General features: G+C 41.3%; 2 protein-coding genes across 2 annotated transcripts in view; both read right to left on the reverse strand.

Annotated features, from left to right (window-relative positions):
• The window catches only part of zswim7 (zinc finger, SWIM-type containing 7), a 79,991-nt gene extending 68,432 nt beyond the window's left edge, over window positions 1-11,559 (reverse strand). Inside the window, exons 1-2 of the mRNA XM_034177497.1 lie at window positions 11,429-11,559; window positions 6,222-6,243 (exon numbers count right to left, since the gene is read on the reverse strand). Coding sequence (XP_034033388.1) covers window positions 6,222-6,243; window positions 11,429-11,504 — 98 coding nt within the window. The 5' untranslated portion in view covers window positions 11,505-11,559. The remainder of the gene's footprint in view (window positions 1-6,221; window positions 6,244-11,428) is intronic.
• Window positions 11,560-16,249: 4,690 nt separating this feature from the next.
• ncor1 (nuclear receptor corepressor 1) overlaps window positions 16,250-25,924 on the reverse strand; it is a 206,486-nt gene continuing 196,811 nt past the window's right edge. Inside the window, 8 exon segments of the mRNA XM_034177498.1 lie at window positions 16,250-17,580; window positions 17,652-17,822; window positions 20,608-20,805; window positions 23,363-23,416; window positions 23,647-23,792; window positions 23,938-24,078; window positions 24,696-24,913; window positions 25,303-25,445. Of these exon segments, the coding sequence (XP_034033389.1) occupies window positions 17,384-17,580; window positions 17,652-17,822; window positions 20,608-20,805; window positions 23,363-23,416; window positions 23,647-23,792; window positions 23,938-24,078; window positions 24,696-24,913; window positions 25,303-25,445 (1,268 nt within the window). The 3' untranslated portion in view covers window positions 16,250-17,383.

The raw sequence follows: 25,924 nt of genomic DNA on the forward strand, positions 1-25,924 counted from the left end.
GGGTAAATCATCACGCAATGTTGCAAAAGATGTTGGTTGTTCACAGGCAGCTGTGTCTAAACTCTGGACCACATACAAACAACATGAGAAGGTTGTTAAAGGCAAACATACTGGTAGACCAAGGAAGACATCAAAGCGTCAAGACAGAAAACTTAAAGCAGTATGTCCCAAAAATCGAAAATGCACAACAAAACAAATGAGGAACGAATGGGAGGAAACTGGAGCCAACGTCTGTGACCGAACTGTAAGAAACCGCCTAAAGGAAATGGGATTTACATACAGAAAAGCTAAACGAAAGCCATCATTAACACCTAAACAGAAAAAAAGAAGGTTACAATGGGCTAAGGAAAAGCAATCGTGGACTGTGGATGACTGGATGAAAGTCATATTCAGTGATGAATCTCGAATCTGCATTGGGCAAGGTGATGATGCTGGAACTTTTGTTTGGTGCCGTTCCAATGAGATTTATAAAGATGACTGCCTGAAGAGAACATGTAAATTTCCACAGTCATTGATGATATGGGGCTGCATGTCAGGTAAAGGCACTGGGGAGATGGCTGTCATTACATCATCAATAAATGCACAAGTTTACGTTGATATTTTGGACACTTTTCTTATCCCATCAATTGAAAGGATGTTTGGGGATGATGAAATCATTTTTCAAGACGATAATGCATCTTGCCATAGAGCAAAAACTGTGAAAACATTCCTTGCAAAAAGACACATAGGGTCAATGTCATGACCTACAAATAGTCCGGACCTTAATCCAATTGAAAATCTTTGGTGGAAGTTGAAGAAAATGGTCCATGACAAGGCTCCAACCTGCAAAGCTGATCTGGCAACAGCAATCAGAGAAAGTTGGAGCCAGACTGATGAAGAGTACTGTTTGTCACTCATTAAGTCCATGCCTCAGAGACTGCAAGCTGTTATAAAAGCCAGAGGTGGTGCAACAAAATACTAGTGATGTGTTGGAGCGTTCTTTTGTTTTTCATGATTCCATAATTTTTTCCTCAGAATTGAGTGATTCCATATTTTTTTCCCTCTGCTGGGTCTAAAAAAGTAACCGTTACTGACTGCCACAATTTTTTTTTCTTGATTTCTTATAGTGTTTCTTAAAGCCAGAAAGTTGCCATTTGAAATTAGTTTAGTTTTGTGTCATGTCTGTAATCTGCTTTTTTTCCTACAAAATTAAACAACTGAATGAACATCCTCCAAGGCCGGTGATTCCATAATTTTTGCCAGGGGTTGTATGTTACAGTCTTTTTCCCAAATGGAGTAAATTCATTTTTTCCCTCAAAATTCTACTCAACACCCATAATGACATGAAAAAGTTTTTATTTGAATTTTTTGCATATTTATTAAAAATAAAAAACTAAGAAATCACATGTACGTAAGTATTCACACCATTTGTCCTGAAGCCACTCCTTTGATATCTTGGCTGTGTGCTTTGGGTCATTGTCCTGCTGAAAGATGAACCGTCGCCCCAGTCTGAGGTTAACAGCGCTCTGGAGCAGGTTTTCATCCAGGATGTCTCTGGACATTGCTGCATTCATCTTTCCCTCAATCCTGACTAGTCCCCCAGTTCCTTCTGCTGAAAAACACCCCCACAGCATGATGCTGCCACCACCATGCTTCACTGTAGAGATGGTGCCTGGTTTCCTCCAAACATTACGCCTGTCATTCACACCAAAGAGTTCAATCTTTGTCTCATCAGACCACAAAATTTTGTTTCTCATAGTCTGAGTCCTTCAGGTGCCTTTTGGTAGGCCTGATTGGTGGATTGCTGCAGAGATGGTTGTCCTTCTGGAAGGTTCTCCTCTCTCAAGAGAGGAATGCTGGAGCTCTGACAGAGTGACCATCAGGTTCTTGGTCACCTCCCTGACTAAGGCCCTTCTCCCCTGATCGCTCAGTTTAGACAGGCAGCCAGCTCTAGGAAGAGTCCTGGTGGATCTGAACTTCTTCCATTTACAGATGATGGAGGCCACTGTGCTCATTGGGACCTTCAAAGCAGCAGAAATATTTCTATGTCTTTCCCCAGATTTGTGCCTCAAGACAATCCTGTCTCAGAGGTCTACATACAATACCTTTGACTTCATGCTTGGTTTGTGCTCTGACTGTCAAGAGTGGGACCTTATATGTAGACAGGCGTGTATCTTTCCAAATCATGTCCAATCAACTGAATTTACCCCAGGTGGACTCCAATTAAGCTGTAGAAACATCTCAAGGATGATCAGTGGAAACAGGAGGCACCTGAGCTCAATTTTGAGTTTCATGCAAAAGGCTGTGAATACTTATGTAAATGTGATTTCTCAGCTTTTTGATAAAGTTGTAAAAATGTAAATAAAAAAAAAACATTGTGTGTAGATGTTGGGGGGAGGGGAATCAATCAATCAATGAATCAATGTCCTTTATTTAACCAGGTAAACAAACTGAGATTTAAAACATCTTTTTCAAGCGTGACTGGCCAAGAGGGCAGCACAAAACAGATTACAACAAACACACAAAACACAAATCAAATACAGTCTCAGTTTCACACACTGCAGAACAACAACAGTGAGATTACACAGAGCAGCCACACAACCCAACTGAGCTTATAGGGCAGCGCAGTCTAGTTTGAGGGTGGGCGCTAAAGGGGTAAAATATGACGCGTATGACGTAATTTCACTACTTCCGGGGTTCAAACCACGGCATTTTTAACGAGGTTTTGGGTGAATTACACGCAAACAAAGTGAAACTGCAAAGAAAAAGTGACGATGCGGTGGGAAAGTGGTTGTGTGGGTGGGAATGTGTTGCGGTTTGATCCGGAGCACAAACGTGTCGAGGCGCTTTTGCCGGGGGGGGGGGGGGGGGGGGGTAGCTACTGTGGTTAGCTGTGTAGGCTAACACTTACCAACATGATGTGTCCCACCTCCTCATCTTTTCTTCTCCACCCCAAACCGAAAAAAAAAAAAATTTCAATTCAATGTATTCAACTTATAGAGCCCCAAATCATGACAGCTTCGCTTCAAGGCGCTTCACAGAAAACAACTCACAAAACAAAATGGAACAAAAGATCAAAGAGCATAATTAAAAGATTAAAAGCACAATAAAAGAGTAAGAAAGTAAATAAATAAAAAGCATAATAACACAATATGATAACCATATAAAAGAGAAAACAAGTGAGTCGTCAATGTGGAGTTGAAAATCTCCACAGAGTCCGATTGCCTCACTGACGCAGGGAGATCATTCCACAGAACAGGGGCATGATAAGAGAAGGTTCTATGACCCACAGGCTTATTTTATTACTTCAGAGGTAATAAAAAAATGCCATGGGATTCAAATTATGTATTTTTTTTTAATCTGACTTAGTGAGCCACAGAAGATCTTCAGATTTCAAAGTTGGTTACAGCGTTCTTAAGTTTGGGAATTGCTGCTTTAGAGTGTGTGGCCTTGTTGGTGTTCAGTACTCTCAGACCAAGAGTGAAGGGTGTGCTTTGAAATTTGCACCCTGGCCTGACTTGGCTGAGACTCAGCTGGGCCATTCTGTTCTCTCTGAGCTTTCATCGTGACTTAAAAAAAAAAAACTTTTTGCAACTGCTTTGATGATTGTAGCCAAAAACAAAACCATACACCATTTATCCAAATGAAGTGTGTATATATTAAATGGAGGTCTCCATAAGTGGTCAAATCCCACAATATCACGGAGGGTTCAAATGAGACTACAGTCTCATTCTGAATTAGCATGTTGCCCATGGGGATCCACCGGCTCTAGACTGCATAGTGTTTATAAAATAGGTAGCTAACATTTTTCAAGGGTGGTAATAAATTATGCAAAGTTTCTACAATGAGTTAGAATGGCGTGCGAGTCGAGAATGTAATTAGCAATGTTAGCGAATATCCAAAAATATTCATCCTATCAACATTCTGTTTTGGTGAATTCATGCTTTACCCAAATTACATAAGCATACCAAACAGCAAATGTCAGCTCTATCCAGTTTATTCATAATCAAAGTCTCACACACACACACACACACACACACACACACACACACACACACACACACACACACACACACACACACACACACACACACACACACACACACACACACACACACACACACACACACACAGCTTTTTGTCTTTTCTGCATTCTGCTGCAAACAGGTGCTTTTTAGACATGCAGAAACAGAGACGTGGCAGAAGACATCAAACACAATACTCTTTTCACTCATGGTACCGACAACATTACACTTAACTAAACTTACTACACCAATTGAACTACAAAACACAATAAATCAAGAACACTAACAACAGTGTTAAGCTAATGTGAACCTCAATAACAGCATTTAAACCCCAAAACCCAGAACTCCCATGGTGCATTGCGGCACAACATCCATTGTTTACTGGCTAGCTAAAATTGCTAATGTCTTCAAAAATATTTGTCCTATCAATTTTCTGTTTTTGCAGCGTTCATCCTTGACTCAAAATACATAAGCATACCAAACGGCAAATGTCAGCTCTCCCCAGTTTCTGCATAATTAAAGCTTCACCCACACAGAGGCCACTTGGCAATTACAATACTCACTCATTCTTCACTCATTTTGGTATAAGGGTATAACATAACAAAATGTAGAGCAAGTGAAGTGCTGTGAATACTTTCTGGATACACTGCAGGATTATATAGCTTGAATAACAATAAAAAAATCTTGATCCATTTAGCAAGTCTAAAGCCGGGTTCACACGGCATGATAATTAAGCCGATATCGGACCCGATCTTCCCCTTCCGACAATCTTAAGAATGCCCCGACAATCATGATCACGCTAAAGATAATCTTATCAGATATTCCTCCCGTGTGTGGTAAGAGCGCTCTGACCTGCTCAGAAGGGCGTCAGGAGCGCTCCGATCGCAAATTGGGGATATTCAACATGTTGGATTTTTTTGGCCCGATATCGCTGTATGTGTTGTGTCCTCCGACCAAAACGAGCACGCAGCCTGCTGAATGTGACGTACAGCCAATCAGACAGCGAGGTGACGGACGTACGGAGCGGAAAATAAAATCAAAACAGCTGTTCTGACTTACCTGAAAGTCTGGTGGTCGCGTTGTCTCCACTCCTTTAAACACCTTTTTTTTTTTTTGTATCGTTTTTTTCCCTCTGTTTTAAATAGTCCACAAAGTACCTCCTTTTGTTTACTCTGAAGTCACATTTAATCTCGAGAGATTTTGCGAGATTTCCCGTCTGAGCTGTAAATGTTTGTGCGTGAAATCTGTTCGTGTGTGGTGGTGTTGTCCTTACCGTGTGGCTGAACACCACACACTGTATGACCAAACATGATTTTTTATCTTCATGTGTGTGGTCTCTCAGGTTTTGGAAACCTAAAGATAATTTTAAAATCCTGTCATGTGAACCAGGCTTAAGACAAATGTTTGTTTAAAATGGTGATCTGACTTCAACAACAATACTGCATTTGATCAGCAAAGGTTAACACTTGAACTGAAAAGCTTAGTTGTTTTTTTTTTTGAATGACACTGGGCTAACACACAGACAGACCGATGGCTGGAAGGATGCAGAACAATAGGACAATACACCTCTGTCCAAAAGATTTATGACCCTGTTAAAACTGCTGATGAATTTCCTTTAGACCTCCACTGGTCTGAAACTCACTCCGTAAAGCACCAAGAGGATGCAGATTTTCATTGTCACATATTCTTAAACAGCTGTTTTCACACGTTTGAGTCGAGTGAAATCAGCTGCTGATGTGAACCTTCAGAAACAAGAAGAAAACTATACAGAAAAAAAAACAGCAAAGAAAAGTGTGAATCAGTGCAGAGCTCAGGAGGAGGTTTCCTGACTCACAAACAGGATGTTGACCCATACAGACAGCAGCTCTTCTCTCGCAGAAACACAAACCAGTGCCAGAAAATGTCTTAGCAAAATTACAGAAGTATCACGATGACACCATCTCAGCACAACGTCACTTTGGCAAATCCAGATTGTAGAAACGCCAGCTGCACTCCTTGTTGCAGTTTCTACTCCAACAGACAGAAGTGCATGCAACCTTTTGTAGTTTGGTCACGATGCAGACAGCAGAAGACCACAACATTAACAGCCAAAACCATTTATGACTGAAACCACAGTTCATAATGAAGAAATGTGGCTCAGCTTGACGCTAAATTTGACCACAGTGCAGTTAATGGTAGTGTTTCAGCAGTAACAAAATCTAAAAGATGGATACTTACGCAATTAGCAGATCATCAGGAACTAGAAAAAAGAGAAGAAAAATTAGTGCTTTTTTATGCTTATGTGGGTGAGATTACAATTAAATTCACTACATTGAGATTTAATGTCGGGTGAGTAACTGAGACTTTTCATAAAAGAATTGTTTCAGTGCTCACAGTGAAACAGCACAACCAGCCAAAAACAACATATTTAGAAACAAATAAGTATTAGAAATAGAATTTTAAAGACCCTTGCACAGTCAGCTCTGAACACACAGAAATATCTCAGCATCAAACATTAGCTCCAAAACATCACATGGATAAGACAACATTTAGTCCAACTTGTTTCAGTCCAACCTGACTGAAGAGTTTCAGTCAGGTTTCAGAATTCATCATAGTACAGAAACAGCATTAGTGAAGGTTACAAATGATCTTCTTATGGCCTCGGACAGTGGACTCATCTCTGTGCTCGTCCTGTTAGACCTCAGTGCAGCTTTTGATACTGTTGACCATAAAATTTTATTACAGAGATTAGAGCATGCCATAGGTATTAAAGGCACTGCGCTGCAGTGGTTTGAATCATATGTATCTAATAGATTACAATTTGTTCATGTAAATGGGGAGTCTTCTTCACGGACTAAGGTTAATTATGGAGTTCCACAAGGTTCTGTGCTAGGACCAATTTTGTTCACTTTATACATGATTCCCTTAGGCAGTATTATTAGAAAGCATTGCTTAAATTTTCATTGTTACGCAGATGATACCCAGCTTTATCTATCCATGAAGCCAGAGGACACACACCAATTAGTTAAACTGCAGGAATGTCTTTCAGACATAAAGACATGGATGACCTCTAATTTCCTGCTTTTAAATTCAGATAAAACTGAAGTTATTGTACTTGGCCCCACAAATCTTAGAAACATGGTGTCCAACCAGATCCTTACTCTGGATGGCATTACCCTGACCTCCAGTAATACTGTGAGAAATCTTGGAGTCATTTTTGATCAGGATATGTCCTTCAATGTGCATATTAAACAAATATGTAGGACTGCTTTTTTGCATTTGCACAATATCTCTAAAATTAGAAAGGTCTTGTCTCAGAGTGATGCTGAAAAATTAATTCATGCATTTATTTCTTCTAGGCTGGACTATTGTAATTCATTATTATCAGGTTATCCTAAAAGTTCCCTGAAAAGCCTTCAGTTAATTCAAAACGCTGCAGCTAGAGTACTGACAGGGACAAGAAGGAGAGAGCATATCTCACCCATATTGGCCTCTCTTCATTGGCTTCCTGTTAATTCTAGAATAGAATTTAAAATTCTTCTTCTTACTTATAAGGTTTTGAATAATCAGGTCCCATCTTATCTTAGGGACCTCATAGTACCATATCACCCCAATAGAGCGCTTCGCTCTCAGACTGCAGGCTTACTTGTAGTTCCTAGGGTTTTTAAGAGTAGAATGGGAGGCAGAGCCTTCAGCTTTCAGGCTCCTCTCCTGTGGAACCAGCTCCCAATTCGGATCAGGGAGACAGACACCCTCTCTACTTTTAAGATTAAGCTTAAAACTTTCCTTTTTGAAAAGCTTATAGTTAGGGCTGGATCAGGTGACCCTGAACCATCCCTTAGTTATGCTGATATAGACTTAGATTGCTGGGGGGTTCCCATGATGCACCCAGTGTTTCTTTTTATTCACCTCTTTTTGCTCTGTATGCACCACTCTGCTTTTAATCATTGGTGATTGATCTCTGCTCTCTTCCACAACATGTCTTTTCCTGATTCTCTCCCCTCAGCCCCAACCAGTCCCAGCAGAAGACTGCCCTTCCCTGAGCCTGGTTCTGCTGGAGGTTTCTTCCTGTTAAAAGGGAGTTTTTCCTTCCCACTGTAGCCAAGTGCTTGCTCACAGGGGGTCGTTTTGACCATTGGGGTTTTTCTGTAATTATTGTATGGCTTTTGCCTTACAATATAAAGCACCTTGGGGCGACTGTTTGTTGTGATTTGGCGCTATATAAATAAAATTGATTTGATTTGATTTATAATACCTGCAGTACGAGATTCCACCAGGTGGCTGTGCATCAACTTCAAGACAGCAAATTCAGACGATTCCAAATATTTAGAATAGAGGTCATCTTAAATCTGCTCAGAGCTGCAGATTTACCACAACTAATGGATATGAGCAAGTACTGGTGTCCAAGTGGTTAATGCGCTTGGTTTCAGTACAGAAGGTTCCGGGTTCAAATCCCACCCCTGCCACATTTCTCCATGTAATGTGGAGTTGCGTCAGGAAGGGCATCCGGTGTAAAACCTGTGCCAATTCAACATGCAGATCCACTTTGGATTTGCTGTGGCGACCCCGAGTGCAAACAAGGGAGCAGCCGAAGGGACTTACTTACTGGGACAAGGTCACAAAAAGCAGTTGTGTTAAACAATGTCAAACTTTTTTTTTAAATGAAGACAGACTTCTGGTATAGCGTTTAGTGAGTACATGCATATTTGGCTTTCTCCACTGCATAATTCAGTTATTTGCCTTGCCAACCTCACGCTTTTTCATATTTACCACTTTCTGTTCACCTGCAAAATGTCCAAGTCTAAAAGTAAGTCAGAACGAGACAGAGAAATTTTGCCACTTGCTCCACCTGTAACTATGGCAGAAATTAGCCTTCTGCTGGACGGCCGCAGAGCTGCGCTATCTGCAGAGTTTAAGCCTTGTTTTGAAAGTTTGTTGTTCAAGCTGGACAGTGTCCAATCTGCAGTTATTCGGCAGTCTGACACGGTGGAGACTTTTAAATCAAGACTGAAGACCCACTTTTTTAGACTTATTAATTTAATTTGTTTGTGTTTGCTTTGTAATTTCCTTTTCTTCTTCTGTGTTTTATCTTTTTATTGTGCTTTTCTTGCTTTTAATTTTGATTTTAGATTAATTTGTGTTGTTGTGAATTGTGTGAAGCGCCTTGGGGCGACTTTGTCGTGAGTTGGTGCTATATAAATTAATAAACTGAAATTGAAATTGCAGTGCGTGACCACAGTTTACGCATTAATTCTCTTGAATCCGCGCACATTGCTTTTGATCAGTGTTTGGACCAGCTCAAGGCCGAGTACTCTGCACTCCAACAAGACGAGTGGTCAAAATCAAAGATGGAAGACCAGATGGCAGGGACGCAGGAGACACCAGAATGTTCAGATTATAGCTTTACCTTTAGCTATTGAGGGTCCGCGTCCTTCTGTTTTTTCTCCCAACTCCTTGTCGATGTTTTTGGAATGGAGATGCTAACTTCACCACCAGAATTGGCAGGGCGCACCAGAGCTTAGCACCTAAACCAACGCCTGGAGGAAAACTCCGACCAGACAGCCTGCACCTTCATTGTTATTAAATAAACGATCTGGTGTTTCGCGAGGCACATTAGAGGGGTGACCTGGCATACAATGGACATAACAATTGGTTCTACGAAGATTACAGCCCCAAAGTGGTGAGACAGCGCGCAAAGCTCAAGAGCACCATGTCGGAACTCTACAAGCAGTGACTCAGGCCTGCACTACTTTGCCGACAGGGGAGAGGAAGTGGCTGCAATCCCTAATGGACGCTGACACGTTAGTGCAAAGACTAGACTATCTGTACTGTAACAGCTAAAGTGGACTGATTGAGAAAAAGAAAAAAAAGGGGGGGGGGGGGGGCGAGAGGAATGAACTTTATCTCAGCCAGAACCGTGCTAAAGGACACCAATATGTACTGAGTTGCCTTGACTATTTCTCTTCACCTGCTTGGACAACACCACCCTCTTGTGTGCAACTCCAGCTATTGTAGGTTTATGTGAAGGGTTAATGTAACTTCTTGTACATTTTGTTCACACTGGCTGTTGAGGCTGTTTTATTATTAGTAGTAGTAGTAGTAGTAGTATTATCATTAATATTTATTTAGTAAGTCCCTTCGGCTGCTCCCCTGTTTGTACTCTGGGTCACCACCGCAGATCTGCATGTTGATTTGGCACTTTTTTCGCCGAATGTCCTTCTTGACACAACTCCACATTAATGGAGACATGTGGCAGGGGTGGGGTTTGAATGATTGCACCTGAACGTTATGAAATGTTTGTCAGTCCATCTTACTGACATGCTCCCTCTCTTGCACACAGAATTCAATATGGATACATTAAGGTGGGAACTTAGTACCCACGCGCGTACGTTATAAAATTTTTGGCCAATCAGAACCAATGTGTTCTTTATAATTTTTTTATTTTATTGATTTATTAATCATCACAACCACAAAAACTCATAAGAAGGGTGGGAAATACATGTTTTAATATGTTTTATCAGCTAAAATAAGAATTACTTTTAAGCTAGCCCCTCTCTAAAAATAATTTTTTTGGGTAATATCAGTCAATTTCAATCAATTTTATTTATATAGCGCCAAATCATAAACAGTTGCCCCAAGGCGCTTTATATTGTAAGGCAAAGCCATACAATAATTACATAAAAACCCCAACGGTCAAAACGACCCCCTATGAGCAAGCACTTGGCGACAGTGGGAAGGAAAAACTCCCTTTTAACAGGAAGAAACCTCCAGCAGAACCAGGCTCAGGGAGGGGCAGTCTTCTGCTGGGACTGGTTGGGGCTGAGGGAGAGAACCAGGAAAAAGACATGCTGTGGAGGGGAGCAGAGATCGATCACTAATGATTAAATGCAGAGTGCATTTAATATAATATAGCAACATATGGTGGTACACACTTCAATGAGAGCCCTTCTAATGTGTGTGATACCACATCAGAGCTGGTTTTTGGAGCTGTGCTTTGGACTTCTGTGTCACTCAGTTTTATAATATAGTTTGTAATCTTTCACACAAATGCGTCCGCAACACTGTTGTTGACAACATATTAGATATTAGAACTACTTAAAAGAATTACTATATAATATATAAATAACGTTTCTATATATAAATAAAGTTTATGTGAAGAAACAGCGCCTCCTACAATGCAGGTATATAATTCCATTAGTTGTAGCCAAGTTACACACCTAAAATATGACTTTAAAGCAGTTTCAGACCATGGTAATGATAGATGTATTTATAATTATTGGAACGATAAAGGCTAAATGTTATTTAGTCATAATAACGCTGTCAGTTTGTTCCGAGGTCACGCAAAATCTTCATATTCAGCTTTGTCCAGTGGTGACAGCGCAGCTAACAAGGCTACTATACGACTTTTTAATCACTTTAATTTCTCTCAGTCAGCCGGTCCTTACTTTGAGACGTTTCTTCATATGTTTTCTGGATATCAATAAAAAGTTGCTGAGCCACCGCAGGCAGAAACGAGCGCATTTTGACTCCCGGAAGTTGTCAACATTATCCAGCCGATAGGAAATTTGCTTTTTTCTTTTTTTTTCTTTTTTCAACTTACCCCAAAAACTTTATCAGTATTCGCAAATGAAAAAGACAAAAGGGCATCCCTTACCAAAAAGTAGTATATGCAAGTATGTTTCAAGTATACTTCTAGTTTACTTTTATATGCATATCAATACTATTTTTTAGTAAGGGATATCTCACTCCATTCAACATAATTTCAAAAATAATTCTGTACTAGATTGTAAATCATTTCTTCCAAGCGTTTAACCATGAGTATGCCCTGATATAGCTGATAAAAATAAGCCAGAGTGCGTCTTAAAAACACAAAGCACATCTGTAGCCATTTTGATCCAGAATTGTGACCATAGACCCTTTTTTTTTCCCAAAACCTTATTTCAACAAATACAATAACAAACAAATTAACAAAACACAAGGGCAAAGAGATATACAAGAAAAAAAAGTTCAAGTTCCTTATGGAGGTGTCAACATTTTTTCTGTGTTCAACAAAATTGTTCGTTTTCACTTCACACTGTCTTTTTTTTTTTTATTGAGAAGTTGTGCAACACAGTGCATTTTTTTAATTAATGCTAAACACACAAAGTACAAAGGTATGCCAGGGGTCAACGAATAAAGAAAAACATAAAATAAATAAATATAAAAAGGATAACCTGTCAGCACTTAAAATATTATTAAAGTATCAAGAGTTTCACAGCTGACCATAGACTGTATATATAGTGGACAGAGCCTGCATGACATCACCGCTGATCTCTATATATATTATCTACACTCAACAAAAATATAAACGCAACACTTTTGGTTTTGCTCCCATTTTGTATGAGATGAACTCAAAGATCTAAAACTTTTTCCACATACACAATATCACCATTTCCCTCAAATATTGTTCACAAACCAGTCTAAATCTGTGATAGTGAGCACTTCACCTTTGCTGAGATAATCCATCCCACCTCACAGGTGTGCCATATCAAGATGCTGATTAGACACCATGATTAGTGCACAGGTGTGCCTTAGACTGCCCAAAAGTGTTGCGTTTATATTTTTGTTGAGTGTATATACACATATACAAATATATATATATATATATATATATATATATATATATATATATATATATACATATACATTACTGAGGGAAGGAAGCTGTTTGTCAAAATCTCGCAATACATGACCCCATCCATCCTCCCTTCAATATGGTGCAGTCATCCTGTCCCCTTTGCAGAAGATCACCCCCAGAGTATGATTTTTCCACCCCCATGCTTCACGGTTGGGATGGTTTTCTTGGGGTTGTTCTCATCCTCTAAACATGGTTGATTCCAAAAAGCTCTATTCTGGTCTCATCTGACCACATGACCTTCTCCCATGCCTCCTCTGGATCATCCAGATGGTCACTGGTGAACTTCAAATGGGCCTGGATATGTGCTGGCTTGAGCAGGGGGACCTTGCTGCCCTGCAGGATTTTAAACCATGACAGCATCATGTGTTACTAATGTAATCTTTGTGACTGTGGTCTCAGCTCTCTTCAGGTCACTGACCAGGTCCTCCTGTGTAGTTCTGAGCTTTCTCAGAATCATCCTTACCACAAAGTGAGATCTTGCATGGAATCCCAGACTGAGGGAGACTGACAGTCATCTTGTGTTTCTTCCACTTTCTAATAAATAATCATAACAGTTGTTGTCTTCTACCAAGCTGCTTGCCTGTTGTCCTGTAGTCCATCCCAGCCTTGTGCAGGTCTACAGTTTTGTCCCTGGTGTCCTTAGACAGCTCTTTGGTCTTGGCTATGGTGGACAGGTTGGAGTGTGATTGACTGAGTGTGTGAACAGGTGTCTTTTATACAGGTAACAAGTTCAAACAGGTGCAATTAATACAGGTAGAGTGCAGAATAAGAGGGCTTCTTAAAGAAAAATTAACAGGTCTGTGTGAGACAGAATTCTTGCTGGTTGGTAGATGTTCAAATACTTATTTGCAGCAGTAACATACAAATAAATTATTAAAAAAAATCATACATTGTGATTTCCGGATTTTTTTTTTTAGATTATGTCTCTCACAGTGGACATGGACCTAAGATGAAAATTTCAGACCCCTCCATGATTTCTAAGTGGGAGAACTTGCAAAACCGCAGGGTGTTCAAATACTTATTTTCCTCACTGTACATATATATATATATATATATATATATATATATATATATATATTCATATTCTTTATTTTTCTATCATAGAAGGGGTGGGCATTTATAAGCTTTGCTTCTGCCTACACCCTTTCAGCCACACTGTCAAGTTGTTCTTTTTATGAGTTTTTGTTGGTGTTGATCTGTGTGCTGAATAAATAATTCTTTCATTCACTGAAAGGGGGTGGGGGGTTCGTTCGATAGTCGAACCTCTGATTGAAGATGAACAATGAGAGTTCCGTCCTGGTCGTGGAACAACCGACAAGCTCTTCCCTCTCACAAGGATCCTGGAGGGTGCCTGGAAGTTTACATGTGTTTTGTGGACTTGGAGAAGGCATATGATCGGGAACTCTGGGAGATACTGCAGGAGGTGCTGCGGGAGTATAGAGTGAGGGGGTCCCTTCTCAGGGCCATCCAGTCTCTGTAATCACAAAGCGAAAGCTGTGATCAGGTGCTCAGCAGGAAGTCAGATTCATTTCCAGTGGGAGTGGTCCTCCACCAGGGCTGCGCCTTGTCACCAATCCTGTTTGTGTGATAAGGCGCAGCCTTGAACAGGATATCGAGGTGTAGTCGCGGGGAGGAGGGTCTCCAGTTTGATGGACTCAGGGTCTCATCGATGCTTTTTGCAGATGATGTGGTCCTGTTGGCTTCATCGGCCTGTGACCTCCAACACTCACTGGATCGGTTCGCAGCCGAGTGTGAAGCAGCTGTGATGAGGATCAGCACCTCTAAATCTGAGGCCATGGTTCTTTGCAGCCACCGACTCCAACAGGTGATTTCGCAGATTAACATCACTTTGAGAAGATGGGAAGCTTCAATGCAGCAGAAATATTTCTGTGTCTTTCCCCAGATTTGTGCCTCGAGACAATCCTGTCAAGAGGTCGACAGATGATTCCTTTGGCTTCATGCTTGGTTTGTGCTCTGACTGTGGGACCTTATATGTAGACAGGTGTGTGTCTTTCCAAATCATGTCCAATCAACTGAATTTACCCCAGGTGGACTCCAATTAAACTGTAGAAACATCTCAAGGATGATCAGTGGAAACAGGAGGCACCTGAGCTCAATTTTGAGCTTCACAGCAATAATTTCTTAGTTTTTTTTTATTTTTTATAAATTTGTAAAAATCTTAAACTTTTTCCCACATTGTCATTATGGGGTATTGTGTCTATAATTTTAAAGAAAAAAATTAATTTAATCCATTTTGAAATAAGGCTGTAAGATAACAAAATGTGGAAAAAGTGAAGCGCTGTGAATACTTTCTGCTGGGTGAGAATCTCTATCATCCGTGAGGAGTTCGGAGTAGAGTCGCTGCTCCTTCACGTTGAATGGAGCCAGCTGAGGTGGATCAGGCATCTGGTAAGGATGCCTCCTGGGCACCTCCCTAGGGAGGTGTTCCAGGCACGTCCATCTCAGAAGAAACTCCGGGGGTAAGACCCAGGACTAGGTGGAGAAATTATATCTCCACACTGGGCTGGGAACACCTCGGGATCCCCCAGTCAGAGGTGGTCAATGTGGCCTGGGAAACGGAAGTCTGGGGTCCCCTGCTGGAGCTGCTGCCCCCGTGACCCGATCCTGGATAAGCGGTTGAAGATGAGTGATGGGTGTGAGTGAGTCCAGAAAATATAAAATTTCCACTTTTTTTATATATATAAAAAAAGGTGCACCTGTGAGTGAACATAAGAATAAACTTGACAGACAACAAAAGGACGTCTCTGAAGTAGTGGCACATTTTTCAGTGGCGAAACAATCCACTTTATTGATTGGTCTGAACTCTGGTAACAGCCTTCTAAGAGATGTTGTGCGATACAAACATTGTATTTTAACATCATAGGATACACTACTTTTGCTTTTCAAGTCTCAAATTCAAAAGACAAAAAAAGTCACTGCTGTGTTGATAGAGAGCTGAAGAGATGCTTCAATTCTTTGTCAGCTTCATGTCCAATTTAAGATTGACATTTGTAAACTTTTTTGTCACCTTTGTAAACACGTTAACATCCTTTCATAAACAGGATGGATGACAAAGAAATTGAAAATGGCAGAAAACAAAATCTGAACATGTGCAAGGACAAATGCTTCAGAATGAAAGGAAGAAACATCAAGTTTAGAGCACATTCGCTTCACTGAGCAAAATAATAGTTCACATCTCTGAAAAACACTTGCAAAGCACTGTTACTGCAGTTTAATTTTGTTGACCTATTATAAGCTGTATTCAAAGTTTCATGGTTGCTGAACAGGTCGGCGAAAGCAGATTTTAACCGACCACGGCGGCTTTGAATCACCGAGGCAGCGAAGTCCTAAACATTGAACTGTATCATACACACAAATCTGTACTAATATCATGACGACATGAGGAGAGACAGGACGTCCAGATTTCAGTGAGTGGTGAGAAATATTTAAATTACAACAGTACGCTCCTGTACTGGAGGTTGAGGAGGTTACACAGCAGGCAAGTATGCTTTTTGTAGGCAAAAGCAAAAAAGCAAAAAAAAGTGCAATAATGGTGCAGACCATTCTTTATGTTTGGTTAGTTTAGTCTTTTTTCTCTGTCATGGAAAGACAATTTACAGAGTTCAGATTTCTGTCAGGACAGCACACACACACACACACACACACACACACACAGAAATATATTTCTGTGTGTGTATATATATAAATATTTGTGTGTTAAAAAAATGGGGGGATAACAAAAAAAAAAAAAAAACACCATATACCTCTGAGAAAATTACTTAAAGCTGCCTTCTTTCTCAAGTCACAAAGCAAAACCGCTCAGAAACGCTCCTGACAGTTTTATTTACCATCATTACAAACAGGCTGGAAACTGCATGTGACACACTGTGGTCAGCTTCATCGAAAAGACAGGGAATGGCTCACTTTCATTAATCAGGATGAAACGGGCCCAGAAGTAGTCATTAGTAGTAGGATTCTTTGTGAGCAAGCTTATCTGAGACTTTTCACCATTCTGCGCTGACACCAGTGTTCCCAACTTGTTTTGAAGACGTTCGCCCGTTCAGAATGAGGTGAGAAGTCACTGCTACCCTCTGATAGTTACAATCCATGCACGGTCGCCGCTGTGCGCTGAAGACGGGCATCGAACACAAACACTGTGTGAAAGTTAGCATTTAGTTTCCTCGGCTAACGTCCAGTCTCTGGGGCGTGGACCTCAGGTGACAGCGGTGGGCGTGGCCTAGGAGTGCCAAACTGATACAACAGATGACATCCCTACTTTTCCCACTTCAGAGTGGATCGATTTAAAAGCAACATTAAAATAAGAATCAAGTTAAGAAAACACTGCAAAAAGTTACTCTATGTACATACAAAGATTTTTTTAAAGACAAAGTGTATCTTCTTTACAGAAATCAAAAATTCTGAAATAGTCTCTTCTGCCTTTTTTACATCCTCAGTTCTTCATTTTGACTACAGCTCATATATCATCCACTCTGTCAAGTTTAGTTTCTGTTCCCAGAAGACTTGGTTAGTGCTACTGGACCAAACGCCAGGCTCCTTCTGGAGAGCTGCTTTACCCACAGCTGAACGCCAGCGGGCACCATACCAGCAAAGGGGAACATAGACACCACCCCATCTATGTGTGACCCTCGCCAATGCACGAGGTTGTTTCTAGAGGAGGGGGGTGGAAAGCCTGAGTTTGGGCCTGTGTCCTGGCTGGCGGGACTCAGTCATCGCTGTCCGACAGAGTCTCATACTGCTCTGACAGCAGGGGCTCCCGCTCCCACACACGCTGCTGTGCCACAGGAGCGCCTGGCGGTGGCAGCTGCTGCTGACTCTGCATCGAGGGCGAAGCCATGGAGGTGGGCGGCGTGCTGCTCAGCATGCGCATGGTCAGCGGGTTGTAGGGGAACTGCATGGATCCTGGGGAGAAGCGGGGGGGTAAATGAGTTTGGTTCAGGTGTCTGTGTGTGCGAGGAGGTGCAGTGGCTGACCTGTGGATGAGGGTCTGTCCTCCCAGGCCCAGGCCGGGGCCTGTCTGTGATAATCTCCCTCAGAGTGGACAGAGGACACAGAGGAGGGGCGCTCCCCTCCCACGTAGGCCTGACCCAGATTAGGTGACTTCGATTTCCGGCTGTTGGCTTTGCTTTGCAGTTTTGACTTTCCTGTTGTTTAAATACAGTTAAATATTAGAAGGGCATATTAAACACACAACTCCACTAAAGCGCCAAATAATCAAGCAATGCAAAAAATAAAAAATAAAATACTGCAAAATGTCCTACGTTTACCTTAAATCTCAATTATTTACTTTCTGGAACAAAGTCATTTGTACAAAGTGTTGTGAAAACCAATTACTTAAATAAATAAATTCAACCCCTTTACTCAGATCCAACCCAAAACAGGAAGGGTGGGGTGGGGCAAATGGTTAAAGTGTGCATCTCACTGTAGAAACTGTACACAATTTATTACCACCCTTGAAAAATGTCAGCTACCTATTTTATAAACACTACCCAATCTAGAGCCTGTGGATCCCCACGGACAACATGCTAGTACTATATTAAGTGTGAAAGTGGTTTCCAGCGCTAATTGTGACCCTGATTTGATTATTTTCTTAATTACAATAGTTCTGTTTGAAACTGGGGGAAATGCAGGACAACGATGACAGAGATTTGTGATCACTCGCAAAATGATGCTACTTATTTGCATTCATTATACATTGTAGAAGAAAAAAAAATTGTGTTTTTGGATAATATGTTCCCCTTTGCTGGTATGGTGCCCCCTGGCGTTATAGTTAGGGCTGGATCAGGTGACCCTGAACCATCCCTTAGTTATGCTGCTATAGACGTAGACTGCTGGGGGGTTCCCATGATGCACTGAGTGTTTCTTTCTCTTTTGCTCTGTATGTACCACTCTGCATTTAATCATTAGTGATTGATCTCTGCTCCCCTCCACAGCATGTCTTTTTCCTGGTTCTCTCCCTCAGCCCCAACCAGTCCCAGCAGAAGACTGCCCCTCCCTGAGCCTGGTTCTGCTGGAGGTTTCTTCCTGTTAAAAGGGAGTTTTTCCTTCCCACTGTCGCCAAGTGCTTGCTCACAGGGGGTCGTTTTGACCGTTGGGGTTTTTACGTAATTATTGTATGGCTTTGCCTTACAATATAAAGCGCCTTGGGGCAACTGTTTGTTGTGATTTGGCGCTATATAAATAAAATTGATTGATTGATTGATAAATACATTAATTAAACTTTTCAACCTCTGTACATGTAATTGACAAATATATCAGCAATAAATCCAATGATCTTGATGACAATTTTCCTTCAAGCAACTCGTCATATGGTTTGCTACCAGTGTGTGACATTTTACTGAAATCCACCAAAGGGTTTACAACTTGCACTTACAAGATTTAAGGACCAAGACAGGACTATAACCCTGTACTATAAAGCCTTAAATATACGAGGTCTGTGATGAAAAAAGCGGTCCTTTTTATTTTTTTAAAAAAATAAATGGATTTGATTCATATGTTTTTACATCAGACATGCTTGAACCCTCGTGCACATGCGTGAGTTTTTTCACGCGTCGGTGACGTCATTCGCCTGTGAGCAGGCCTTGAGTGAGGAGTGCTCCACCCCGCCCGTCGGAATGTCTGTCTGAATAGCCGCTGCAGACGGTGCGCGTTGCTTTATCAACATTTTTTCTGGACCTGTGAGGAATATCCGAGTGGGGACACTATTCGAGAAATTAAGCTGGTTTTCGGTGAAAAGTTTAACGGCTGATGAGAGATTATGGGGTGTTTCTGTCACTGTCAGGACTTCCCACGGAGCAGGACGTCGCGCAGCGCTTCCAGGCGCCATCGTCGGCTTGTTTCGACCTGAAAACATTCTAATTTAAGGCTTAATTCACCCAGGACGTCGTGAGAGAACAGAGAAGATTCAGAACAGGCCGGCATGAGGACTTTATGCAGACATTCCACTGTTTAAGGACATTTTGTAATGAAAGACGTGCGCGCAAATTCGCCGAGTCGTTTCCGTGACGACTCGGCGAATCTGTGTGCGCCGCGACAGGAAAAACACCTCCGTGTTGAAAACCATTTGTAAAATTCAGGCGGCTTTTGATTGCTTTCAACAAGTGAGTAACTGAGAAATTGTTTAACAGCTTGGGCATGTTCCAACTTGCCCGTTAAGGTTTCCAACGGAGGTGTTTTTCCTGTCGCGACCTCCCGCGGTCGGGTCCGGCCCGACATGCGACTCTGCCTGCACGTTCTTTCATTACAAAATGTCCGTTAACAATGGAATGTCCGAATAAACTCCTCATGCCGATTTCTTCTGAAAGTTCTCTGACGACTTACTGGGTCAACTGAGCCTGAAATGTGGACGTTTTCAACTTGAAACAGCGAGACGCTGCCGCCTCGAAGCACAGATCGCCGTCAGGCGCCGTGGGCCGTCCTTAAAGCGACACTACCAGACCAAAATCTCTCATCAGCCGTTAAAATTTTTACCGAAAACCAGCTGAATTTATCGAATGGGGTCCACTCAGTTGTGCCTTACAGGTTTTGAAAAAATTTTTATCAAACAAAGCAGCAGTCTCTGAGCCATTCCTAAACAATGAAAAAAACGACGAGAGGGTGGGCGACTCCTCACTCAAGGACTGCCCACAGGCAAATGACGTAACCGACAGGCGTGAAAAAACTCTCGCATGCCCACGAGGGTTCAAGCATGTCTGATGTAATCACACGTGATTCAAATCCATATGATTTTTAAAAAAAATAATAAGGTCCATTACTTTTATCACAGACCTCGTATAATGATTAATTTCTATTTTGGGTCAGATCCAACCTTTTCATTAAAAACAGGTTCAGGCCTTTTAATCCTGATCCCATCAAAATATGAACCTCCTCTGCAGAAGACACTGATAACGTCACTGAGCTCTGTGTTTTTGGTGGGTGGTTTCTGCCTACCTGTACTAGGTGATGGGTTGGTCTCCTGACGAGCATCACTGCCTGTGTTGTTGCTGCTGCTAACTTGAGGCCCTCCTCCACCTTGATGGTCCTCCTGTCTATCCTCCAAATTGCCCATCAAGGCTTTTCGGATGATGTCCTCCAAGCCCAGGTTACTGGCTGGGTCACTAAAAGTGTGATTCCTGGGGTTGATGCTGCCTAGGATACAGCGCCAGACACCAAGATGTCCAATTACAAAAGGCACATCATGTACAACCCCAAATCAGAAAAAGTTGGAACAATATGGACAAAGCAAAACCCCTTACTTTTATGAAGAAAACTGGCTTTAAAACTGACCATGTAATCCATATAGTTACAAAAACTCAACTTTTTTGGAATGTGGTGCAGACCTTAAATGCAGGAATGGATGTACATGAACAAATGAAATGTAGTTGACCACAAAAAAAAAACACCAAATATCTTGGATTCACACTGTCTGCAATGAAACAGAAGTCAAAGTACAGTAGTGTTCAGAATAATAGTAGCGCTATGTGACTAAAAAGATTAATCCAGGTTTTGAGTATATTTCTTATTGTTACATGGGAAACAAGGTGCCAGTAGATTCTCACAAATCCAACAAGACCAAGCATTCATGATATGCACACTCTTAAGGCTATGAAATTGGGCTATTTTATTTATTTATTTATTTACAAATATTTCAAAGAAAAGACATTTCATTTACATTTCAGGAAGTAAGCATTTGAGGAAGCTTTCTTGAAATTTGTAAAAAGGATCTCCCAAGAAGCTACCTTAGCTTATAAAAGGGGTCCTGAGCACAAGATATATTACAATACAACAGTAAAAGAAAAGCCCACCCCACCACCCCAACCCCTATGGATGCATTAAGCACTCCCACAAACATTCATACAATCCCACATTATCTGGACATTATATTGCATTTATCCCATCAACTAATCTCATACTGATTTTTGCAATCATATTCACAAAGGTACATCATCAAACACATAAGATTATTTGCAGCAGCAATTTTTCTTACAGTTACAGTCGTGACAAAGGCATCAAAAGACAAGGTACAAAGACATTTAATTATAATACATTTGAGTTTCATTATTCAATCAATCAATCAATTTTTTTATATAGCGCCAAATCACAACAAACAGTTGCCCCAAGGCGCTTTATATTGTAAGGCAAAGCCATACAATAATTACGTAAAAACCCCAACGGTCAAAACGACCCCCTGTGAGCAAGCACTTGGCTACAGTGGGAAGGAAAAACTCCCTTTTAACAGGAAGAAACCTCCAGCAGAACTATTAGGGTCTAGCCTGAGTATAATGTAGTAACAGGTCATTTTTATTAGTAAAAAAAGTAGAAAAGGGGGTGTTCACAATAATAGTAGTGTGGCATTCAGTCAGAGAGTTTGTCAATTTTGTGGAACAAACAGGTGTGAATCAGGTGTCCCCTATTTAAGGATGAAGCCAGCACCTGTTCAACATGCTTTTCTCTGAGGAAAATGGGACGTTCAAGACATTGTTCAGAAGAACAGTGTAGTTTGATTAAAAAGTTGATTGGAGAGGGGAAAACTTATACGCAGGTGCAAAATATTATAGGCTGTTCATCTACAATGATCTCCAATGCTTTAAAATGGAGAAAAAAAAAAAAAAAACAGGGACGCATGGAAGAAAACGGAAAACAACCATCAAAATGGATAGAAGAATAACCAGAATGGCAAAGCCTCACCCATTGATCAGCTCCAGGATGATCAAAGACAGTCTGGAGTTACCTGTAAGTGCTGTGACAGTTAGAAGACGCCTGTGTGAAGCTAATTTATTTGCAAGAATCCCAGCAAAGTCCCTCTGTTAAATAAAAGACGTGCAGAAGAGGTCACAATTTGCCAAAGGACACATCAACTGGCCTAAAGAGAAATGGAGGAATATTTTGTGGACTGATGAGAGTAAAATTGTTCTTTATGGGTCCAAGGGCCACAGACAGTTTGTGAGACGACCCCCAAACTCTGAATTCAAGCCACAGTTCACAGTGAAGACAGTGAAGGATGGTGGTGCAAGCATCATGATATGGGCATGTTTCTCCTACTATGGTGTTGGGCCTATATATCGCATACCAGGTATCATGGATCAGTTTGGATATGTCAAAATACTTGAAGAGGTCATGTTGCCTTATGCTGAAGAGGACATTCCCTTGAAATGGGTGTTTCAACAAGACAATGACACCAAGCACACTAGTAAACAAGCAAAATCTTGGTTCCATACCAACAAAATTAATGCCTCACAGATGTGAAGAAATCATGAAAAACTGTGGTTATACAACTAAATACTAGTTTAGTGAGTCACAGGTTTGCTAAAAAAGCAGTTTGAACATAATAGTTTTGAGTTTGTAGCGTCAACAACAGATGCTACTATTATTGTGAACACCCCCTTTTCTACTTTTTTTACTAATAGCCCAATTTCATAGCCTTAAGAGTGTGCATATCATGAATGCTTGGTCTTGTTGGATTTGTGAGAATCTACTGAATCTACTGGTACCTTGTTTCCCATGTAACAATAAGAAATATACTCAAAACCTGGATTAATCTTTTTAGTCACATAGCACTACTATTATTCTGAACACTACTGTAAATGCAAGGATCACAGTATTTAAAAAAAAATTATCTGCATTTTCCATATTGATCCAACGTTTTGCTGACTTGGGATTGTACAATAAAGAAATTATCACCCGAGCGAGCTGCACTGCTACTTACTGGAGCTGGTAACAGCCGGCAAGTTGAAGATTTCTGTGCCCGGTTGTGCATTTCCTGTGAAACAAATACAGACTGTTTAAGAATAAAAGGGCAAAATGTCCAACTGGTAAAATAGAGCAAAAAATAAAACAGACAGAAAGTGATGGTGTTCCAATGTCACCACATGCTTGAACAGCTTGAAAAGTTGAAAAGAACTGATCAATTCCACGCAAATGTCTTCTTGCATGCATTACGGAGGGTGTAATAATGCATCAGGTCAGTCTGAAGGAAAAAGACCCACTTACCAACATCAGAATCACCGACACCACAGGTGGAGTTCAACTTACGAAAGATCTCCTGCTTCTTGGATTGCACCATTGGTGAGGTGTTCTCCAGCTTAGTGAAGAAGGATGGCAGGTAGCTGATGCTGCCCGGGGACCGAGAGTCACTCCTTCAACGAGAAACAAGGCGCAGAGTGAAGACCAATAAACTGCTGGTTAACACGTTAGCACACTGTGCCTCCTACGGTCAACAGCACTGAGAAACCAGAGAAAAACAGCAGAAAGTAACACTTGACACCGCAATTACAGCCGTACCTGATCTCAGAGTTATCGGTCTCCCGCCTCGGTGGAAGCCCAACCGCGTCCTGCTTGTCCAAGCTTTGGTAGCTCTGGGGCGGAGAGATGGGTTCATAGTTCTCCATCGGCCTTCCTCCTCGCTCTGGAGATTTACCTGGTCTGGCAGAGCAGCAGATGCTATCAGGACCATGATAACATCCCATCATCCATAAATAAGATTTCTTTTTTTGTTGTTGTTGTTAATTTAAACTCCTACAAACTAGTGGTTTTGAAAAGAACAAATTACACCGCTTACAGTACCAGTCAAAGGTTTGGACATACGTTCCCATTCAACTGGACTGAAAAGTGTGTCCACAAAAAAGTAAAAAATAAAAATAAAAAGGAAAATCATCATTGGGTTTTCACATTTCTGATGGACCTTGAACTAATCATCGGCCCGATGGCTTCTATTGGCAAAGAATCTAAGCTGGAAGCAGTTATTCCAACATCACTTTATTTTACAAAGCATTTAAACCTTTGCTAACTATAAACCATTTGCACAATGAGTCAGTAATAATAAACAAATAAATAAATAACATGCTTTTCTACACAACAAGGAAGCCTTGAGTGACTCGGCTGAGACCCGCGGTTGTGAAAAACGTTCAATGAGGCTTTGATGGAAACACAGGCTGAGGCAGAGAACAGAAAGTAACGATGAGAGACACGAACAGAAAAAGAAAGCAGACGTGAGCAAAGGCCCCAAAATGAGGCACGTGCACGACACAAGGCTCACATACCTGGTTCTGGACTTGTCAGGGGCGTTCTCTGGGGAAACTCTGCTGGAGGCTCTCGGATGGTGTGCAGTCTGGCCCTGGTTCTCTGGACTGTAGCGGCTGGACACCTTGGCCCGTCCTGAAGATGGCACGGATGACACCACACTCTGGAACGTGGCAGAAGCTGAGGACGAGGCTGAAGGAGGGTCTTGATTCCGGGCAAAGTCTTGAGTGATGATACGCTGCGTGACAGTGACGTTCGTCAGGGACGACAGATCATGAAGAAAATTCTGACTGGTGCTGCATGAGGCTTCAAGAGCTGATTATTTTTAATCAGTTATTTTAGATTAACTAACTGGACAACACTGTGTTGCTCAGTCAAAAAAACAGACACGTTAAAACTTGATTATTTGAGTCTTCAGTGTGAGCTGCTGTCAGCCTGACCACAACTTAACCACTTAACTTCTTCACAGCAGCAGAATTAAATGTTAAAATGTACAGGAAGACTTTTTAGCACAAACCTGCAGAATAATCCACAACATCCAGTTTGAAGGTCAGAATGTTCTGAAGCTAATAAACCTGCAGACTAACAGCAAATCGGAAAACTGCCAAATGAGTTTTTAGTTTTTACCGAGATGTGGTCTGCCAAGGTCATGACCCGGTGTGTCTTGGGGATCTGTGAGTAGCTGTCAGCTTGAGCGGAGGGAGGCTGCTGGACACTGGGATCCCCCTGGGCTCGGTACCGGCTCATGTCGAATGCCCGCATGCCAGCTGCTGAAAGTTGACCAGAGACAGTGTTATTAAAGAGTTAAAATATTGTCATGCTAAAATACCCTCAGCCGGATCAGCACTGTGTTCTTTATAACTTGCTGGTTAATTAATTATTAAGATCCTATTGTCTTCATACAATCTGTACTTATCCTTCTTATGTCTTATTACTTATTATATTATATATACACCTTATTCTTGAGCTGCTTGGGTGGGTAGGGAGAGTTCCCATGGGATAAAAAAAAAAGCTTTTTAACCTACCGTCCCTGGTTCTCAAGACCAGGCACCTAAGTGGCTCTACTCTACTCTTTTCTACTCTCCTGTCTTACTCTTCCTTTTTAGATATTTAGATATACCTTTGTATACTGGCATAGTTCCACCTTAGAATTGGAATATAATATATAAGATATATAGCTTACTGAATTTTCATGTTCAGCGAAGCCCCTCTGTTAACCCCCAAAACATGAGTCAGCTGAAAATCGTGA

This window comes from Thalassophryne amazonica, chromosome 9 (assembly GCF_902500255.1).
Source record: "Thalassophryne amazonica chromosome 9, fThaAma1.1, whole genome shotgun sequence".
Taxonomy (NCBI): Eukaryota; Metazoa; Chordata; class Actinopteri; order Batrachoidiformes; family Batrachoididae; genus Thalassophryne; species Thalassophryne amazonica.